We start from the raw sequence: 16,654 nt of genomic DNA, 5'->3' as shown, positions 1-16,654 counted from the left end.
GGGGTTTTTTTCTCCCTAAACATACGCCACAAAGGAGTGGTGAGTAGGACACTTACATTTAGTTACCTGACTTCCTCTCTTAACCAACCATAACCGTGAACGGATTAATCCACTGGTCCAAATGGAGTTAAAAAAGGCTTCTTTCAAGTTTTCCTGGAGGTTTCAAGAAGACCACCAGTCCTGGTGATATCCTTCTTCATTCCCATTTCAAGATCTCTGAGTTATGTAAAGTGAAGATGAGGGGAAGAGTCTCCTAGGAATAAGGCAGCCTGGGAGGCAGGCGACTTCAAGATGCTGAGCAAACATTTCTAATAATACTTTTACATGGCACTTCATAAATGCCAGAGTTGTTCTGTAACACATTAGAGCCCAGTTTTTTGGTTCAAGTAGTGAATATGATTGAGAAAATATGTATGCCTTTGACCTCTGCATCAACTAATGAGGTAGGTGGGAAGAGTATTATCCCCACTACAGAAAGAAAACTGAGGCTCGCAGAAGTGCAGGGACTTGCCCAAAGCTTGTTAAGTGGCAGGAAATGCTAAAACTGGGTCTTCTGGCCCTTCGCCTCGCAGGAAACTCGGCTTCTAATTCTTCCTCTACCGCTGACTTGAAGTCAGACCCCTACCTAACATCTCTTGTCCGTAGTGAACTTTTCATCTGAAACACATGCAAACTGAGTCCAGCCAGTTTTGCTCTATCCGCGGCCCAGAATACCAGGCGGAACAGGAGGCGTAGGTGGCCCAGTCCGCGTCTCTAAGAGCTCCGCCCGGCTGGGGGCCCAGACCTCTGCCTCGGAGACAGTGCCCCGAAAGGCTGGGGCCGCACTGGGTTGCTCAGCTAAGGCAGGGCCGGGCAGCGCGCCCCTGCGGGTTCGAACTCCAGGGGCCACGGTCGGACGCTGGCCGCGCTGGACTTGAGACGCCGGAGGCTGTCCAGCCCTCCTTAACTCGGAGCTGGCCTCTTCCCGGCCGGCATCTCTAGCGCTCAAATATGCCAATGGCTGGATGCATCCGCCGGGCCAGTGTCACCCCGAGTTTTCAATCCCCGAAAGCGAGACGCAAAAGTCGGCACCGATTTCCCCGGACTGCCGCGGAGCAGCACCCTCCAGCGCCGGCTCCTCCAGGCGGCGACTGCCTGTGCGCCTGCGCCCGGAGCCTGCGCAGTGGGCGGGGAGGCGGTGGGCAGGGCGGGGCTGGGTGGGCTGGGAGGGTAATCTCCACCCCCCTGCAGCTGGTGCACTAAAAGGCTGTGCTTAGGGAGGTCGTTCTAAGCCACCCGCGTCCGGAGGGCGACGCTACCACTCACCCTCTCCCACTCAGGGCTGCTGCCAACGCGCGGGGTCTGCGGATCCTCTCGGTGGGGATAGCACACAGAGTCTTGGCTCCTCTTTGGACAGGGTTCTCGCGGGGAAGGGGGGGCGGAAAATGTGGGAGTCCTGGTGTCACCTCCCCAGATGGGGCCCGTCTGTGACGTCATAGAACTACGTCAATGAGATACATCGCAAATCTCTGATTCGTTTTCCAGAGGTTTGCTCAACGTGGCTGTGGCAGCGGGAGGATGCCCTGACGTCACAGGGCCGTAGAGCTCCTGGGGGTAGGATAGGACGCCTTTCAGCCAACTCCAGGGACAGCAAGGTTCGGCCGGGGAAAGAGGAGAGGCTGTGCTATCCACGTGAGGTTCCACTCCTTGGAGCTGAGACGTCGTCAAGGAGCCCTAGACTATCCCACTGCGTTTCTCCCTCCTCCTCCCCAGGGCCCTATTGGAGCCCTGAGTCCCGCAGCAAAGTGGTTCGCAGGAAAACGTCCCTTCGTTCCCCTAGCAACATTCCAGAAGGAGGATGTGAAACCTGAACTTCTTCCAACTGGGGCGAAGCCCCTGCGGGTTGCTCTTTCCCCGGGTAGCTCCTAAGCTTTTCCCAGAGCGAGCCCCAGGAAAGCTCCAGGCTGCACCCAGGATCTCTCGAGCCTTCTACCCGTCCAGCAGAGAAGTCCAGCCGGTAGCTCCTCCAACCTCAGCCTCACACAAGAACTGCAGGCCTAGCAGCTTTGGGAAGGACCCCAGCTGAACTCCATCTGTCCAGACCTCCTTCGCTCCCGAAAGCCTCCCCGGAGACAGAGGAGGCAGGGGAGTGGAGGTGTAGTGGGACTTTCTAGGGATGTGGCGCGGGGTGGGGGTGGGGAGGGAATTAGCCCTTACATAATGGACAGGCAAGAAAACCCACCCCAAATTTCTGATCATCTCACTGCCCTTTTCGTGCGATCCATAGTAGGTACAAGCGGAAAACGCCCCACCGCGTCGGGGGTAATCGTAGCCTGTGTGGGGTCTGGTGGCCCGCGGCCTCGTCTGCCCCTTCCACTTGCAGTTGCTGTTCCTCCCCAGTCTATGCAACCACTGTCGTGAATATGGACTGCGGAGAGCTACGCTGAGAAGTGGCTTTCTGGGTACCCCGCTATGATAGCAGTCGTCCGCAAAGCGAGCCAAGGGAGAGGCGTTGTGAACGGGCTGGAGGTCTCTGAGTAGCACCCGGCCCCACTCCCTACTGTCCCCTGACAACTCGGCGCTGGGAGTCCATTCTTCCAAGGATGCAGACTTCATGTTGAAAGCCCCTTTCAGGGCCTAGGGTTGGAGGGGTCGGGATATGCAGTACCAGAAGTAGGGTGGGCCAGAAGGAGCCCTCCCCTCACCGCATTTAGCAGCCTTTAGGACGACGTCCTTGAGGCTGGGCTAACCACAGAGGCGCTGTGTCCCGAGGGGAATGGGAGGTGGAGGAATGTGGGGGAGGAGTGGGCAGCAGCGGCAGTCAATCCCTGGGAAAGATGGAAGGCCAGAAAGAGCAAAGGGGCTCTCTCTCAGGTCCTCAGAGGTGCCCAAGCTCTCCACAGCGGCCGTGTGTGTGTGTGTGTGTGTGTGTGTGTGTGTGTGTCCACGCACTCTGGACGTTTTGCAACAACCATTCCCCCCAAATCTCGAGGAGTTAGTAAAGGCGCTGAGGTGGCTCCTGCCATCAGCCTTATCACACACAAGCCCTGGCCAAGAGCAGACCATACCACTGCCTTCGCTGGCTGCGCCCAAGCCCTGGAAACCCAAACTCACTGACTAACCCCCTCCATGCACCCCGAGGTCACGGTTTTCTGGGACCTGGGCTCCATTCTCTTCTGGGACGAGTCCTTGTGGACCGGGTGGAAGAGGGATTGGGAACTTGCCCGACTAGCTGAGCTCCTACAGCCGGTCCAGACCCCGCAGCGCCCTACCCCTCATTCGCAATGGGTCCTGGGACCAGTCAAGAAGATTTTGATCTGTAGGAGTGACCGAAAGGAGCTGCAGCGGCGAGTCACTCTAGGTTGTGGGCAGGGCACCGGAGTCCCGGACCGCCCATCCAGGCCTGTCCAGCAGGGGGCAGCGCGGCTCCAAAAGCGGAGGGCAGGGATCCTCCGCTCTGGCTGGGCTGAGGCCAGAGGGACAAGTTGGGCTCCCGAACCGCAGAGTTCTGTCCCGCACAGAGCCAAGAGGCAATCCCTGCAGAGGTGGGGAGGGCGCAGTGAAACGCTAGAGCGTTTTAACTCCGACAGCCCCGGCCCGCTCGTCCTGACGGAGGCTGGGATTTGGGGTTCGTATTACTGGAGAACTCGGCCCCGCCGTCCCTGCGGTCCCCGAGCGCTGGTCACAGTAGCCGGGGAGGTTGCGCTCGGCCTGGGAAAGGCTGTGGGCGCCGCAGCAGGCGCTGCTCAGCGGTCAGGGCGCTAGAGCTGGGGGAGCCCCTCCCTGCCCCGCCCCGGTAGAGGAGCCCCCTGCGGCCTGGCCTCTAATTGTGGGAAAACTAGACACCCCCGGGAAGGTTCAACGAGTAGAGGGCGGACTCAGATTTCTCCTAAACTTCCCGGGCCTCCCAGGGCGCCCGCCCCCGCCATTCCGGACAAGGCTTGAAAACTGAATTCTGTCTGGGGAATCCTAAGGGGGAGGGATGCAGGTTTGGGTCTTTGGGAAGACAGCGGTGATTACATATTTGTAGCCAAGTATTGGGACCCTGGGGACAGGACAGTACTTATCGGAGGTTGTGTTTGTGGGCGCATCCTTCCCTAAAGCAGTAGCGAGAGGCTAGTGATGGGGGGTGGTTAGGGAGGAGGGTGACATTCTGTTGTTCCCTTAGTGGACCCTAGGAGACCCCGGCCCCTGGAGATGTTGAGAAATGTCACCGCCAATATACGCTGGCGGAAGGCTCGGCTTCTTTGTAAAGTCAAAGCCCTTTGGAGACAAGGAGTGGGGCAATCGAGACCCTAAGACCAAAGTGGAGGAGAAAAATAAGAAAGTGAATACGGGATGGGGTCCGAGGCAGACCAACACTGGGACAGAGGGCGTTTCTCCACCGACCCCACCCCTATCGCCCCAGCAAGGCGGAGATTCGGGCAGTGGGGGCTGGAGTCTGCACAGAAACCTGCTTATCTCAGAGAAAGGCGCCGCGCAGTTTCCTGCGCTTGGGAGGAAATTATCCATCCTGCAATGCCTGTAAAATAACCGTTTATTTCATATTTTTAAAAACTCCAGTGATAAATGTCCGTTACCGATGGTCAGCATAAAGTGCCAATCTCAATACACCACCCTGCTCCTAGCCAGCAGCTCGCTCACGGTGACGGGCGACAGAGCAGGGGGAGCCGGAGGCCAGGCCCCCTCCAGCCCTAGAGCCGAGGTCCCCGCCCCTGCCGGCGGAGTCCGGGAGCCCTCCACCGGCTGCGGGGCAGGAACTGGGAGCGGGTGCTGCCGGAACCCCGCGATCGGTCCGGGGGGCGGCCGGCTGAAGCAGATACACGGATTACACTTTTGCAGGCTCCCGGGGGTGGGAATGGGGGGGTGGGGCGGCTGGAAGCTGCGAGCGCACAAAACTTCTTTGCCTCTCCCCTTTTTCTCTGCAGTCAGAGTTACAAGCTTATATGGTCAAAGAAAAAAATAATAAAGAAAACGTATAAAATAACAATAGGAAAAGTAATACTTCTGGGAGAGGCGCCGCTGCGGCTCCGCAGAGCTTTCGTTCTTTTTTTTTAAAAATGCAGTTTCCCTTCCGCCACGTGAGTACAGCCTTTTGGCCAAGAGTTTAGCCTCGTCCTGGGGGAGCCGCCCGGATGGCCGAGTCATGGCCCCGGGCGGGGCTCCGGAGTTCCGCGTGCGCCGGGGACCCTGGGGACTGTGTTTGGGACCAGGGAAGGTCCGGGAGCCCTTCCCGCGGTCCGCTGGAGTCGCCTTCCGGCTTCGGGTCCCTCTGGAGGAGGGGTCGGTGTGACCCAGGGTCCTGTCGACCCGGAGGCTCTGTTTAGCATTTGATCTTGGAGGTTTTGAGCTCCTTCACCTGTGAGTGTAGCGTCTTGTGGACAGCGAGAGTCCTGGACTGGCAGAATCCTTTCCCGCACTCTTGACACTTGAAAGGCTTTTCTTTGGAGTGGATGTATCTGGGAGCAAAAACAGACAGAGAATTAATCCTTGCAAAATGATGCAATGTTATAAACGGTTGCCCAAGATCCCCTCCCACTGCCGCGAGGCACTTGCCCTCAAAAGAAAGGGGGCTGTGGGGTACCCAGTGTGGAGCTGGCAAAATGCTGAGTTTGTGGATGGAGCAGGGAGCTGAAGGACAGGCTTGGGCTATCTCTGATCCATAACAGGTTCGGCCATGCAAAGGGCCTGCCTCCCTGAGGAGCAGCCAGCACGGCCTCCTTATAAGGCCTGGGTCAACAAGGGGGGGTGGTGGTGAGTGAGGGTGCCTGGGGTGGACAATTTGCTGAAGATGCACTGTCCGGGATGGTAGCCACTGGCCACATGTGGTCATTAAAATGAAAATGAAATAGAACTTAAAAGTTAGTTTGTCAATCACACTCGTTTCACACTTCCAGTGATGAATTGTCATATGTGTCACCTGTTACCGTCCATTATCCCAGGAATTTCTATTGGACAGTGCCGCAGATGAAGGAAGAGGTAAGGAAGTCATGGGTGCTTGTCCGGAGTTCAAGAAGACATGACTTAGTCTTAGGTCCTATCTATTCCCTGTTCTCTCCACCCATCCACCAAGAATTGATCCCTGAGCTTCGTATGGTTTTCACGATTTTAGGTTAACTCCCAGAAGTTAGGGAGCTTGGAGCCGGTAGGGGGTCTCAAGAGACTTCCCATTGGGGAGGAGGATGGGGAGGACAGAGGCCCAAAGGCAACTCTCTCTAGGGCCACCTGCAGTACCACACCTGTGATCCCGTAGGTGGTCTTGCCTCCGGAAGGCTTTGTGGCAGATGTCACAGGTGTAGGGCCGCTCATCCGTGTGCGTCCGCTCATGGATAAGTAGGTTGTAGGACTTGGTGAAGTGGCGACCACAGAACTTGCAGACGAACTCCTTCTTAGTTTTGGAAGGCAGGCGTCCTCTCGTGGGCTTCTTCTCTGGGGAGAGCTTGGTCACATCCAGGAGGGCGCCCAGCCCACCTGTGGGGGAGCCAGGACCCTCCCCCCGGCCAAGCTTGGACGGATCTTCTTGCGTGGCAGCCAAGGCCAGGTTGGCAAAATCGAAGCGCGGCTTGGTCTTGAGTGCCGCGGGGCCGCCGCCTCCAGCGGTGATCTCAGGCTTAGGCTGGATAACATGGGGGAACCAGGGGAATGCAGGCAGCTGGAAGCGCGCGTCCACCAGGTTGGACACGGCTCCGGGCACTTTGGAGAAAGAGGATCGTGGCAAGTGCATGGCGGGGTAGCCCAGCGTCCACTGGTGCAGGTGTACCGCGTGCAGAGCACTGAAACCATACAGGTTGGGCAGGTGGTCCGAGGGCACCGTGGGCAGGCCGTTTACTGCCTGAAGGAAGGAGTAGTTGGTGAGCTGTAGGGAGGGGTGGATGGGCACTGGCGCTGGCAAGGTTTTGCTGCCCATTGTGGTAATTGCGGTGGGTTCTCAATAGGAATCTGCAAAAAAAAAAAAAAAGAAGAAGAAGAAGAAAAGAAGAAGGGAGTAGAGAGAGGAAAAGTTCAGGGTAGATCGGTTTTCTTCTGAATTCCAGCCTAGCCACACCCTTCCGGTCCCCCTGGGTAGGAGCTGGAAGTCTAAGACCCCACCCCATGGAACCCACTGACCTCAAAAAAAAAAAAAAAAAAAAGATGGGAACCCTCTCTGATCTGAGGGCTTCCTCCAAATGACCTTTGGCAGGGACACACAACTTGATACAGAAACCAGCAGGAAACGAAAGCCAAGGCAATGCAACCAACTTAAATGAAGCACTGTGGGGTGCCTGACACAGAGAAAGGCAGAAACACGGGGCAACTGGCATGACGCAGAAACTCTCGTCCGTGCAAGCCTGAGTCAACGCACAACTACGCTCTCCTGCAAAGGCAACAGGAACTCGGAAGCATGCTTATGTATCCGCCTGCAGATAAACACAGAAATGCACACTGACAGACCCACACATTCTGAAGCAGCGTTGACAACAAGGTGCAAAGATCAAGTGAGACGGGACGACCAGTGTTTTCTGCTACACAAAACAAAATGCAGGGAACAGAACACACCCATATACACGGGATCACGTGGCACCCACGAAGAGCCTTCCAGACAGACAGCACATACACAAACACCCAAATCCATACATGTCCCAGCTCCTGTCCATCAGGATCTACCAGCTGACCTTCCATTTGGCCTCTAGCAGCCACGTCATCTTTCTCCTTAAAACTCTCAACTTGGGCTGCAAATTTGCTTTTCTGCCTCACTATTACTGAGCCCTGTTGACAGCACCGTCTCTGAAGCTGCTCGTGGACAGATGCCTTTGGGGATCACCTTCATTTTAGGAAGAACACTGACACCGTCTTCATTAACCCACTCAGTCAAACATCTGCAGCTGCATACAAGGGGGCTTCAGTGCCCTCCCTACCCTATAAAAGAGGGGGGGAGGGTCTTTGGGGGCCTCAGGCTGTTTGTGTGTCTGTGGTGAGCCCTGGGCAGGTGGGTGTGCCTGTGGGCAAGAAAGAGCACTGAGGCCTGCCTCAGCTTCTGCGGCGGTCTAGCCCCCCTCCAAATGCAGTGTCAGGAAGCTTGAGCAAGGCTAGGGGGAAGCTGTGCTGAAGCGACCAGCAGGCTGGCCCCTCCCGGCCTTTTTGGGCAAGGTCTCCAGCCTGCATGGTCTGTGCCCTGCAGAAAGGCCTTTATCTCTGTTCTTCCCAGACACTTAGGTCTGTCCAGGGGAGGCAAAAACAGGAACAGAAGCCAAAGGAACACAGGGAGCTTCGGGCCACTCAGACGCTGAACACCATCTCCCTTAGACTCTGAGCTGAGGGCTACTCAAGAAGTCACTGTGGGAGCAGGGTGCTTAGGACACCCTCTCCCTTCGCCCCTCTCAGTGTTCTGCCGCCTACTTCCTCTACCCCTTCTTCTTCCTCTTCTCTCCCTCAGATTTCAGTAAGTCCCCTTCCCTGGGGTGTGCAGGACACGGCTCTGCTTCCTCGTTCACTGCTCACGCTGACACCTACCCAGGCAGCTTCCCCAGCCTAGCTTTCCCTCAGTCCAGGCCCCCAGTCCAGGCCCACACTCAGCTGCCTTCCACTGCAGCAAAGCCTTTAATCACAAGGAAGCGCCGCACTTCGTAGGTGAGAGGACTGAGGACCATCTTAACCCAGGAACATGTTCCTCTGGAGGCTGGCAGGAAGGTCACTCGAAGTGTGTTGGGCCGAAAAAAAACAAAAAGAGGCTCTGCTGGGGGCGGGGGCTGCAAAACTCCAAGAACCAGCAACGATTTGCGTGCGTGGGTTAAATTAGCAATCCAATGAAAACCTAGTCGGACCGCGGCAATTAATTCAGCCTTGGAGCGAGGGGAGGCAGACATCTGCGGCCAGCGCGCCCTCGGAGCAGGAGTGCCCGGGGGCGGGCAGAGCCGTGGCCTCCGCACCAATCTTCTCCAGTGCCCCCGGCTAGGGTCGCGCCGGGGACAAACTGAGCCCACCCTAGAACGCTGGGGCCACGCTGGAGCAAAATAAATTGGGCAAGAGAGAAAGCAGGGGTCGTTTGGGGGCGGGAAAGGAGGGAAGAGAAGGTGGAAAAAACTCCCCAACTTCAAAGGTCGGCCCAGGCTTAGACGAGGTGAGCGCTCTTTGATTTGCTGTCCGCTCATCTGGCCCCCCTGGCGCTGGAAATCAGATCCTAATCGCTGGCTCCCGGTCACCGGCGGAGCGCGGCCCGACCCTCCGCTCCCGCCTCTCCATGCTGGGCCTACCCGCAGCCGAGCCCTGCACGCGGGCCCCAGCCCGCTGCGTGCCCAGGCGGGAGAACCCACCAACCTGGCGTACTAACCTGGCCATTCCTCTCCCATCCCAGGAGCAAAGACCTGGGGCTCGGCGGGAGGAGGGGCGCTTGCAGCTCCCCCTGCTCGTGGGAGCCAAGCCTTCCGGGCCATCTGCCTGATCTCCTGTCCCCCGACACGCAATGTATTTTCCTCAGCGCGCAGCCAGCTCCTTATTTTCTGCTGCACTCCGAGGCCAGGGCTCCTCAGACTCTTGCCAACGACTTTCCCGGGGACGAGATTCGTTAGAAACGTGGCTCTTTACACTAGCACCAAGAACGGGCCGAATGCACCATCTGGTTTCTGGAGGTCAGCTAAGAGAAAAACACAACCTCATACTCGCTCACCAGCCGGAGAGGACGAGCTCTGGTTGCCCTTACCCCGGAACCCCAGTATGAACCCTTCAGATCTTTAAATATGAGAGAAAACCCCTCTCCCCAGGCCAGGCATCCACTCCTCGAACAGCTTGGGCCTCCGAACCGCGGAGGTGCGGTTAAGGGTTCTGACTACACGTAGCAAATGCAATTCGCGCTTGGAAGCCCGAGTCCCCGCGCGGTGGAGCGCCAGTCCCCGGTCTGCAGCCAGCCCTACGCCGGGCATTAATGAAGTGTGCCGAGTCTATTAAAGTGGTTTATTCGGGGCTAATTGAGCGTGTGCGAGTTAACTACTTGCATTAATGAGGACGGAGCGAGCTCCACAAGCTTGTGCCTGGAGGAGCCCAGCAGTAGCCCCAGAAAATCATCCTTGACATTGAATCCCCAATGCAAGTGACAGGCGTCTGAACCCCAGGCGGGAGGATTGACCAGCCCCGGCTACTTTTGTTGAATTTTTCCAACGAACGAGCTCGAACAAATCCTTCAGCTAGGTGGCCACCCAGCAGCATTTAAACGCCCGTGGCGTCCTTAGCGATTTGCTCCCCAGTCTTAATGAAATCACAGTCACTATGAGGATCCTCGGATGTAACATGTACCCACTGGTCTCTCTACCCCCCCCCATCCCTACCAACACTTCGATTCTCTGCGAGGCTGTGAACCTGGGAAACTAACCTTGCACGTGGTTTCTCTTCTCAAGAGCCCGCACACAGCTCTTAGCCCGAGTGAATTTACCAAATTGTGGTAACAAAGAAACCCTCGTAGCTACTTTACATTCTGAGAGCCTACCCCGCTACTGCCGGAACTGCTGAAAAGGTGCTGGATGTTGGTTTTCATTCTTCTCAGAGACACTTCTGGGGAGAAATTAGCTTAGCATGCCACCCCTAATCTCCTTTCCTCTCGCCTCCTGGCTCCCACCTCTCCTGAAGGCTGGGTTTGGGGATAGTCAGAGGAGCAAACACATCTTTCGCTCCCAAGCCCCAACCTGGAGGCACCCGCTGCTCCGCAGTGCTTCGGAACGGGCGTGCAGTCCCGAACTGGGAAGCAGTGCTCATACCCCTGCGCGCACCCGGACAGTTGCAGGTTACACTGCGGATCTGGATCACTCAGAGCGATCAAACCATAGAAAACAACCAAAGTCAAAGCCCAAGTGCGAGGCGGCGTCAGGCACGCGGCCCTGCGCTCCCGGGTCGTACCTGAGCGCAACTCCGCAAAAGAAAAACTCGCACGAAAGCGCGACCCAGGAGGGGCATGCATGCACCTGTCCCTGGCGCGATCAGCTGCGGCCGTGGCCATCCATCCACTCTCTTCCTTCTTCGTCAGCTAAGGTCAGGCTGAGCTAGGCGTGGGTCTCAGGAAAGTTTGTGCCCGCTGAATTTGCTTCATTTTCTCAGAGGGGGCCCACAGGCTGCTTCCCAAGTCCGTGGGCATCTCGCCCCGGATTCTGCCGAGTCTGGCCCCGCTGGGGGCAGTAGTGGAAGCCCGCCCTCTCATTCCCCGCAGGTCAGAGGCCAGGGGACCCCGCGCGGGAAGTCCCTGAGCCAGCACCCCCAACCACCCTGGGCTGTAGCAGCTCTCACTTTCCCAAAGGTCCTGCAGCCTCCGTTTGGCGAAAGGGGTTTCCTTCTGGGATATGGAGAGAGAGGAGACACCCGCTGCGCTGTGATAAGGAGCCCGGGAGTCCTGCCCGCTTTCCCCTCGCAGAGCAGAGCCGGGACGCCCAGGGCTGCAGTTACCTTGTTCCACGGCGGTCCGCGGCTGAGCGCGCCTCTGGGGCTCTCGCTGCGGGGGACCCGGGAAGCCAGAGGCACTGGATTCCACAGGCACCCCCGGACCTCTAGAGTCCCGGCCCCTCTCCGGCTGCTGGAACTCCGAGCGCCCGACAGGCAGGGAGTGCTCAGCGACCCCGGAGTCTTGCCAGCCGGGGATGGTGAGCCTCGTTCGCGGCCCCCTGGTTGGGTCTGAACCCGAGCGGCTGAGAACGTGCTGGGAAGAGACCGAACTCAGACTCACTCATCCCTTAGCACCGAGCCGCCTACTTATTTTAATCCACCACCCTCCCTCCTCCTCCCTCCCTCCTCCCTTTGCCTTGGGATTCCACCCCTCCCTCCCCTGCCCCCCAACCTTGCCCTGCGCCTGCGCACTGAGAAAAAAGTTTTGCTGACCCGGGCAGCCGACTTTGGCAACTGCGCTCGCTTAGCCGGGGCCTCCCGGGACCTGCATTCCCAGCTCTTAAATCCCATGAGAACCGCTTCGGTGTTGTTAGGCCCCAGAGGGCACCCCTATCGAGTTAGAAGAAACAACCCATAGCAGATGAGAGCATGGGTCTCCTCGCATGTTGAGGTCCTTACTCCTGTGCGCCTGAGACAGCCTGTGCCCACAGCCTGTGCTGCGTGGAGATGGGGGTTGCACCGGGACCCAGCCGCAGTAGCTTGGGCTCAGCACAGTTGGGCCCCTGCCAGAGTCGCCTCTTCTCCTAGAATCCCTTCCCAGAGCCCGAGGGTCCTGGGTGTGGTGCAGCTCTTGGCCATCCAAGAATGCTCAGTCCCAGAGCGGTAACTCAGACCCTGGGCTATAGAGTTCGTTCGGTCGCCAGAAGCGAAGGGTGGCGGAAAGAAGGTAAAGAAAGTTATTTTCCTGGGACCCAGGACTTTGGGATTCAGCCCTAACGAGCAGCCGAGCCCTCTAATCACGCATGCATGTGTTTTGGAAGGATGGATGGGAGTTGGGAAAGCGGCTCAGGCACGGGAGACGGGCGGCAAAGTTTGCCAGCTACAGGACCTCAGAGTCCAAGGAGCTGGTTCAGGTGGAGTTTGGGTCTCAGAGGGGTCAGGGTCCTGGCTGCCAGATATTCTGTTCTCATTGCTTATGCTTTAGGGAAAGGACCAGTACTACCCACTCTCCTGACAGCTCAGTTGTGGGAGCTGAACTTCAGCTGACCCCGGCCCCCATCCCTCCCCGCTACCTCCCTGGGACACCCAGCCTTGGGTTTGGAAGAAGGTGCCGGTTTCCCAGGGGGTAGGGGGGGAGGGGTCCATATTCACACACGGCTCTTCTGGAGTCTGTCACAAGGCTGTGCTGGGTGGCGCTTCCCGGCCCTTGGGGCTGGGTCCTGGCGTCCCGGGCCTGTAGCAGGCGGTGTTGTGCCTCTGAAGAGGAGCTGCCGCTGTGTGGAGCGTCGGTCTGCAAGTCTTTGACATGTGTAGGGCGCCTCTCCCTGACCTAGGAAAATGGTCGTGGCAACGCCCCCCAGAGACATAGTGGGAGCAGACCCTTGTCTTCTCAGCAGGACTTTAGAACAGAATGTGTCCTCCAGTCCCTAGGAACCTGTGGCTGGAGCAGGAGGAGGACGAAGTATTTGCGCCAAGAGATTGCATTCACCTCCTGCCACACGTGAACGCTGGAGTGAGGGACCCACGAAGTTTGCAGCCGGAATCCCAGGAGCTGCCGGTAAGGGGCGACATTCTGGCCAAGGCAAGGGCCCTTGAGAGCAGAAGGGGGCTGAGATCACTCCCTTCCCTGAGACTGCAAAGCAGCAAGTTCCAAAGGCAGGGGAGGGCCTGGACTCAGCAGGGCATTCCTGGACGGTACTGGCTTCCATCTTGGGCAAGGGAAATTGCTTGTACTGGTCTCAGGCCCTCCCAGGAGACAAAGCTCTGGGAACCTCCATCAGCAGTGGTGAAATCATCACAGGGAGGTCTCCCCAGTAGGGCACCCAGCTGCCCAGACAGGTGAGAAGTCCCCTAGGAAGAGGATATTCAGCTGGGGTGGTGCCTTCTGGGGTGGGACGAATTCCATCCTCTGCTTAAAACTCCACACAGGGCAACTGCACTTCCTTCATCTTTCCACTTGTCTTTTTCTTCTGAGTCAGGACTAGTGGCCAACACACTCCAGAGTCAGTCAGAAAACTCCAAGTAGGGGTCCTTAAAGAGCCCTTGTAGAGAGAGTCTTTAGGAATTCGAATGAAAAGACCACGCCACCTGGTCATTTAATACGGCTTTTGCCAGGTTGTCTGGAAAGTTGATACTGATTCAGGCCAAATCAAGGAACTTAGCTCTTGTGCAGGAGGATGGGGAAGCAAGGTCAGGGATGGCCCCTCATGGCCCAGCCGCTCTGGCTTTACCTCCCAGCAGGGGAGTCAGGACCAGGTGAGCCTGTTTCTGACACCTGGCTTCCACCTCCCTCCTTATAGGTGCTCACAAGTCTGGGATAACGAAATTCAAGATTTGCTAGTTGCTGAGGTGTTCTCCATCCCAATCCAAGTTCCCAAGGGGGTGACCCGCAAACGGTGGCCCCAGTGTCCACTGGAGGCCATCCAGGTTCTGGTACCTGGGGTGCTGAGGAAGTCCGGGACCCTGAGAACCTCTCTGCCCCACAGCGGGAAACCCACCCCGCCTATTTGAGACATTAATCGGGCCTTAGTTAGCAGGATTGAGGTCGCAACGCGCGCCTGGACTGCAGCGTGGATAGATTTAAGAGGACAGGACCCAGGACACGTTAGGGGCCAGGAGGGTAATTTTCCGTGAAATCTTATGCGTTTAGGACTCGCAAGAACGTCAGGTTTTGAATATGGTTAACATCCTCAGCAACCAGGACCCAACTGCCCTACGTCACCGGAACCCCAAGAAGGTGGCGCGACTCGAGTCTGTCCGTCTCAGCCCTGGGCGTTCTGCGCACTCCGCCACCCGCACGGCTGCAGCCAGCGGCCAGACCCGGCGCAAACTCCCACGGGGGCTCTTTCTGGCACTCCCGCTTACCGCCCATGGGGCGGAACCTGCGGCGCCCGGGGGCGTCTCAGACCTGGCGGGCACCAAGCAGCCTTCGCCAAGGGTCCCCACAGTAGCGACCAGGCCTCCAGTTCTGGATTCTCCCTCCCCACCCACCGCGCCCGGGTTCTGGCAGGGAGTGATCGCCCGGCCGGCGCGAGCCTCCGGGTCATCAACCACCCTGCGCCCAGCCCAGAAGCCAGCCCTAGCTGCTGCCTTTTTCTGGGCACACGTGGGGTGCTGACAGCTTCTGCTGGTCTCCCCACCCCAACCCCAGCCCCTCTACTGACTCCTGTTGGCTGGGAAGGAAAAGTGCCCCAGCCTGTCTTCGGAGTGAAAACTGAGCAGCTTCCAGAAAATGAACTAGAATGTGGCTTATATTGCTTTGAGGTCTTGCAGATTAAAAATGAACTCCACCTCTCCCCACTTTCTAGCCACACGAAAATGATCTCATGTTTTAAAAATGGAATTTACCTAGCCCTTGCGAGTTTTTTCTTTCAGCGCAAATTTTCCTGTAACTGCAATGCGGAAAGTTGGAGAGGGGGGGTCTCCTCTTTAGACGCCCCCATCCCCTTATACATGTACAGAGGTTTCAAATGACCGGGAGATTTAGGTATCCCTCTGTAATCATTTAGATGATGGATTGTAATGGCTCAATAGTTCCTCTGGAACCATTACGATCAATCAGGTCAAAAATCCAGCTTTAGGGGGAGGGTTTTAAGCACGAGAGGTAGGTAACATGCCATCCACACACACTTGTGCAGATAACACGCTCAGATAACGCCCAAGCAACTCCAGGGTCTTAGAGTAAATCCCAGGCGAACGCCGGAGCCGGTGTTTATTGTGACAGCGAGAGACAAGTTACAGTATCAAAACTGAAAGGGAAAGTGAACTGTTTTCTCCAAGCAGTTCCCGTTTCGTAAGTTTCTTTATGAGCACATAGGCATCTTGTAACTATTTGTCACCTTAATAAATGTAACCATACACACACGAGTGCATCTACCCTCGGCTTGTAAGAAGAATAGGTATGAAGCACGAATACACATGTGGAATTGCGTGAACTCTGAGCATACACTCAGTAAAATGAAAAGATAAAGGCTTATGCTGTGAGGAGCAAATGTAAAATGTGTGTAAAAGGCGTGGCGAGTTTTTTACTTTTTTGTACAAATAGGAGTAGTCAGAATTATTTGCGACGCAAAACAGATTTGTGTTCTAAGATTACTGAACTTTTCCTCTATCCATAGGTGAAAATAAATGTATTAGAAATGACGCAGTGTCTAACCTAACTAAGGATGATGAAGAAAAGTTATTTTAACTGGATCCTGTGTAGATAGGATGAAACCCTGCGGAGAGAACCTTACCACACCCGCGGCGCTCTGTTCTTGAAGGACTACATCAGCGGCGGGCGGCGCTGGAAAAATGAGCGTTCGCGTAATTAAACATTTCCAGACACTGGAGGGTTATTATCTGCAGAGTGATTTCCGGCGAGAGGACTCCGGCAAGTCTGGCTGAGCTGATCGATGGAGAGATCAGAGGGCGCAATCCTAAAGGCAACGCGCCACCTGCTGGTGAACAAGTGACATCTTCTGTAGCTCCTTCCACGAAATTTCAAACCCAGTTATCCCTATTGAATCTTACCTGAGTGGTTAAGAAAAAAAAAAGGAAAAAAAAATCCTTTCTTTTCTAAATTACGCAGTTCGCCTTTACTGGTGTAAAACTGTGCACACTCTTGCCCTTCCAAAGAGTAAACAAAAGAGGAATTCCCTTTTGCCACAGGGTTTTTGTTTCCCTGCTCTAATTCAGATTGGTGAGTTTGGTTTTTCTTCTTCTTTTTAAAATCTGATATCCTTAGCAACGATCTATCACCATCAGTTCCGGTCTTTGGAATAATGGTGAGCCAGGATCGAATGTGAAACTTTTGTACACTCTGAGTTGGGTTAGAGCTGCCTTCCCCGTTACTCGTTACTCCCAGCCCTGAGGATGGCCAGGCTCACCTGCCTGCTACCTGTGGATTCTTGCTGGGCTTTCTGAAGAACCATAGGATTCGAGGGAGTCTCCATCTGTGGATGGGGTTCTCTGAAACATGTGATGCTTCCTACCCACTCCTTGCTCCCAGGCCATTCATTGGATTCCAGGTGTTTTGCTGGTTTCCTTCCTCTAATTCCCCCACCGCATATTTTAGCTGGACCTTCTCTTCTCCTTGGCATCAAAACTGCATCTTTCTTATTTTAGTAATTTTTAA

At 56.2% G+C, this 16,654-nt stretch overlaps 1 protein-coding gene and 1 long non-coding RNA gene across 2 annotated transcripts in view; both read right to left on the bottom strand.

Moving 5' to 3' along the window:
- Nucleotides 1–1,074, bottom strand: part of LOC123478980 (uncharacterized) — a 43,221-nt gene extending 42,147 nt beyond the window's left edge. The window contains exon 1 of the long non-coding RNA XR_006654415.2: nucleotides 57–1,074. This is a non-coding gene — a long non-coding RNA (uncharacterized lncRNA). The remainder of the gene's footprint in view (nucleotides 1–56) is intronic.
- Nucleotides 1,075–4,507: 3,433 nt separating this feature from the next.
- On the bottom strand, nucleotides 4,508–11,647 carry OSR1 (odd-skipped related transcription factor 1). Its single transcript, XM_024552998.3, is given in 5 exon segments — nucleotides 4,508–5,237; nucleotides 5,239–5,325; nucleotides 5,327–5,438; nucleotides 6,219–6,918; nucleotides 11,383–11,647. Coding segments are annotated over 4 exon segments (981 nt in total). The 5' UTR covers nucleotides 6,887–6,918; nucleotides 11,383–11,647; the 3' UTR covers nucleotides 4,508–5,123.
- Nucleotides 11,648–16,654: the final 5,007 nt, after the last annotated feature.

This window comes from Desmodus rotundus, chromosome 5, assembly GCF_022682495.2.
Source record: "Desmodus rotundus isolate HL8 chromosome 5, HLdesRot8A.1, whole genome shotgun sequence".
NCBI classification, from domain to species: domain Eukaryota; kingdom Metazoa; phylum Chordata; class Mammalia; order Chiroptera; family Phyllostomidae; genus Desmodus; species Desmodus rotundus.
The sequence above is the reverse complement of the archived record's forward strand: the minus strand, read 5'-3'. Positions and strand labels throughout refer to the sequence as shown.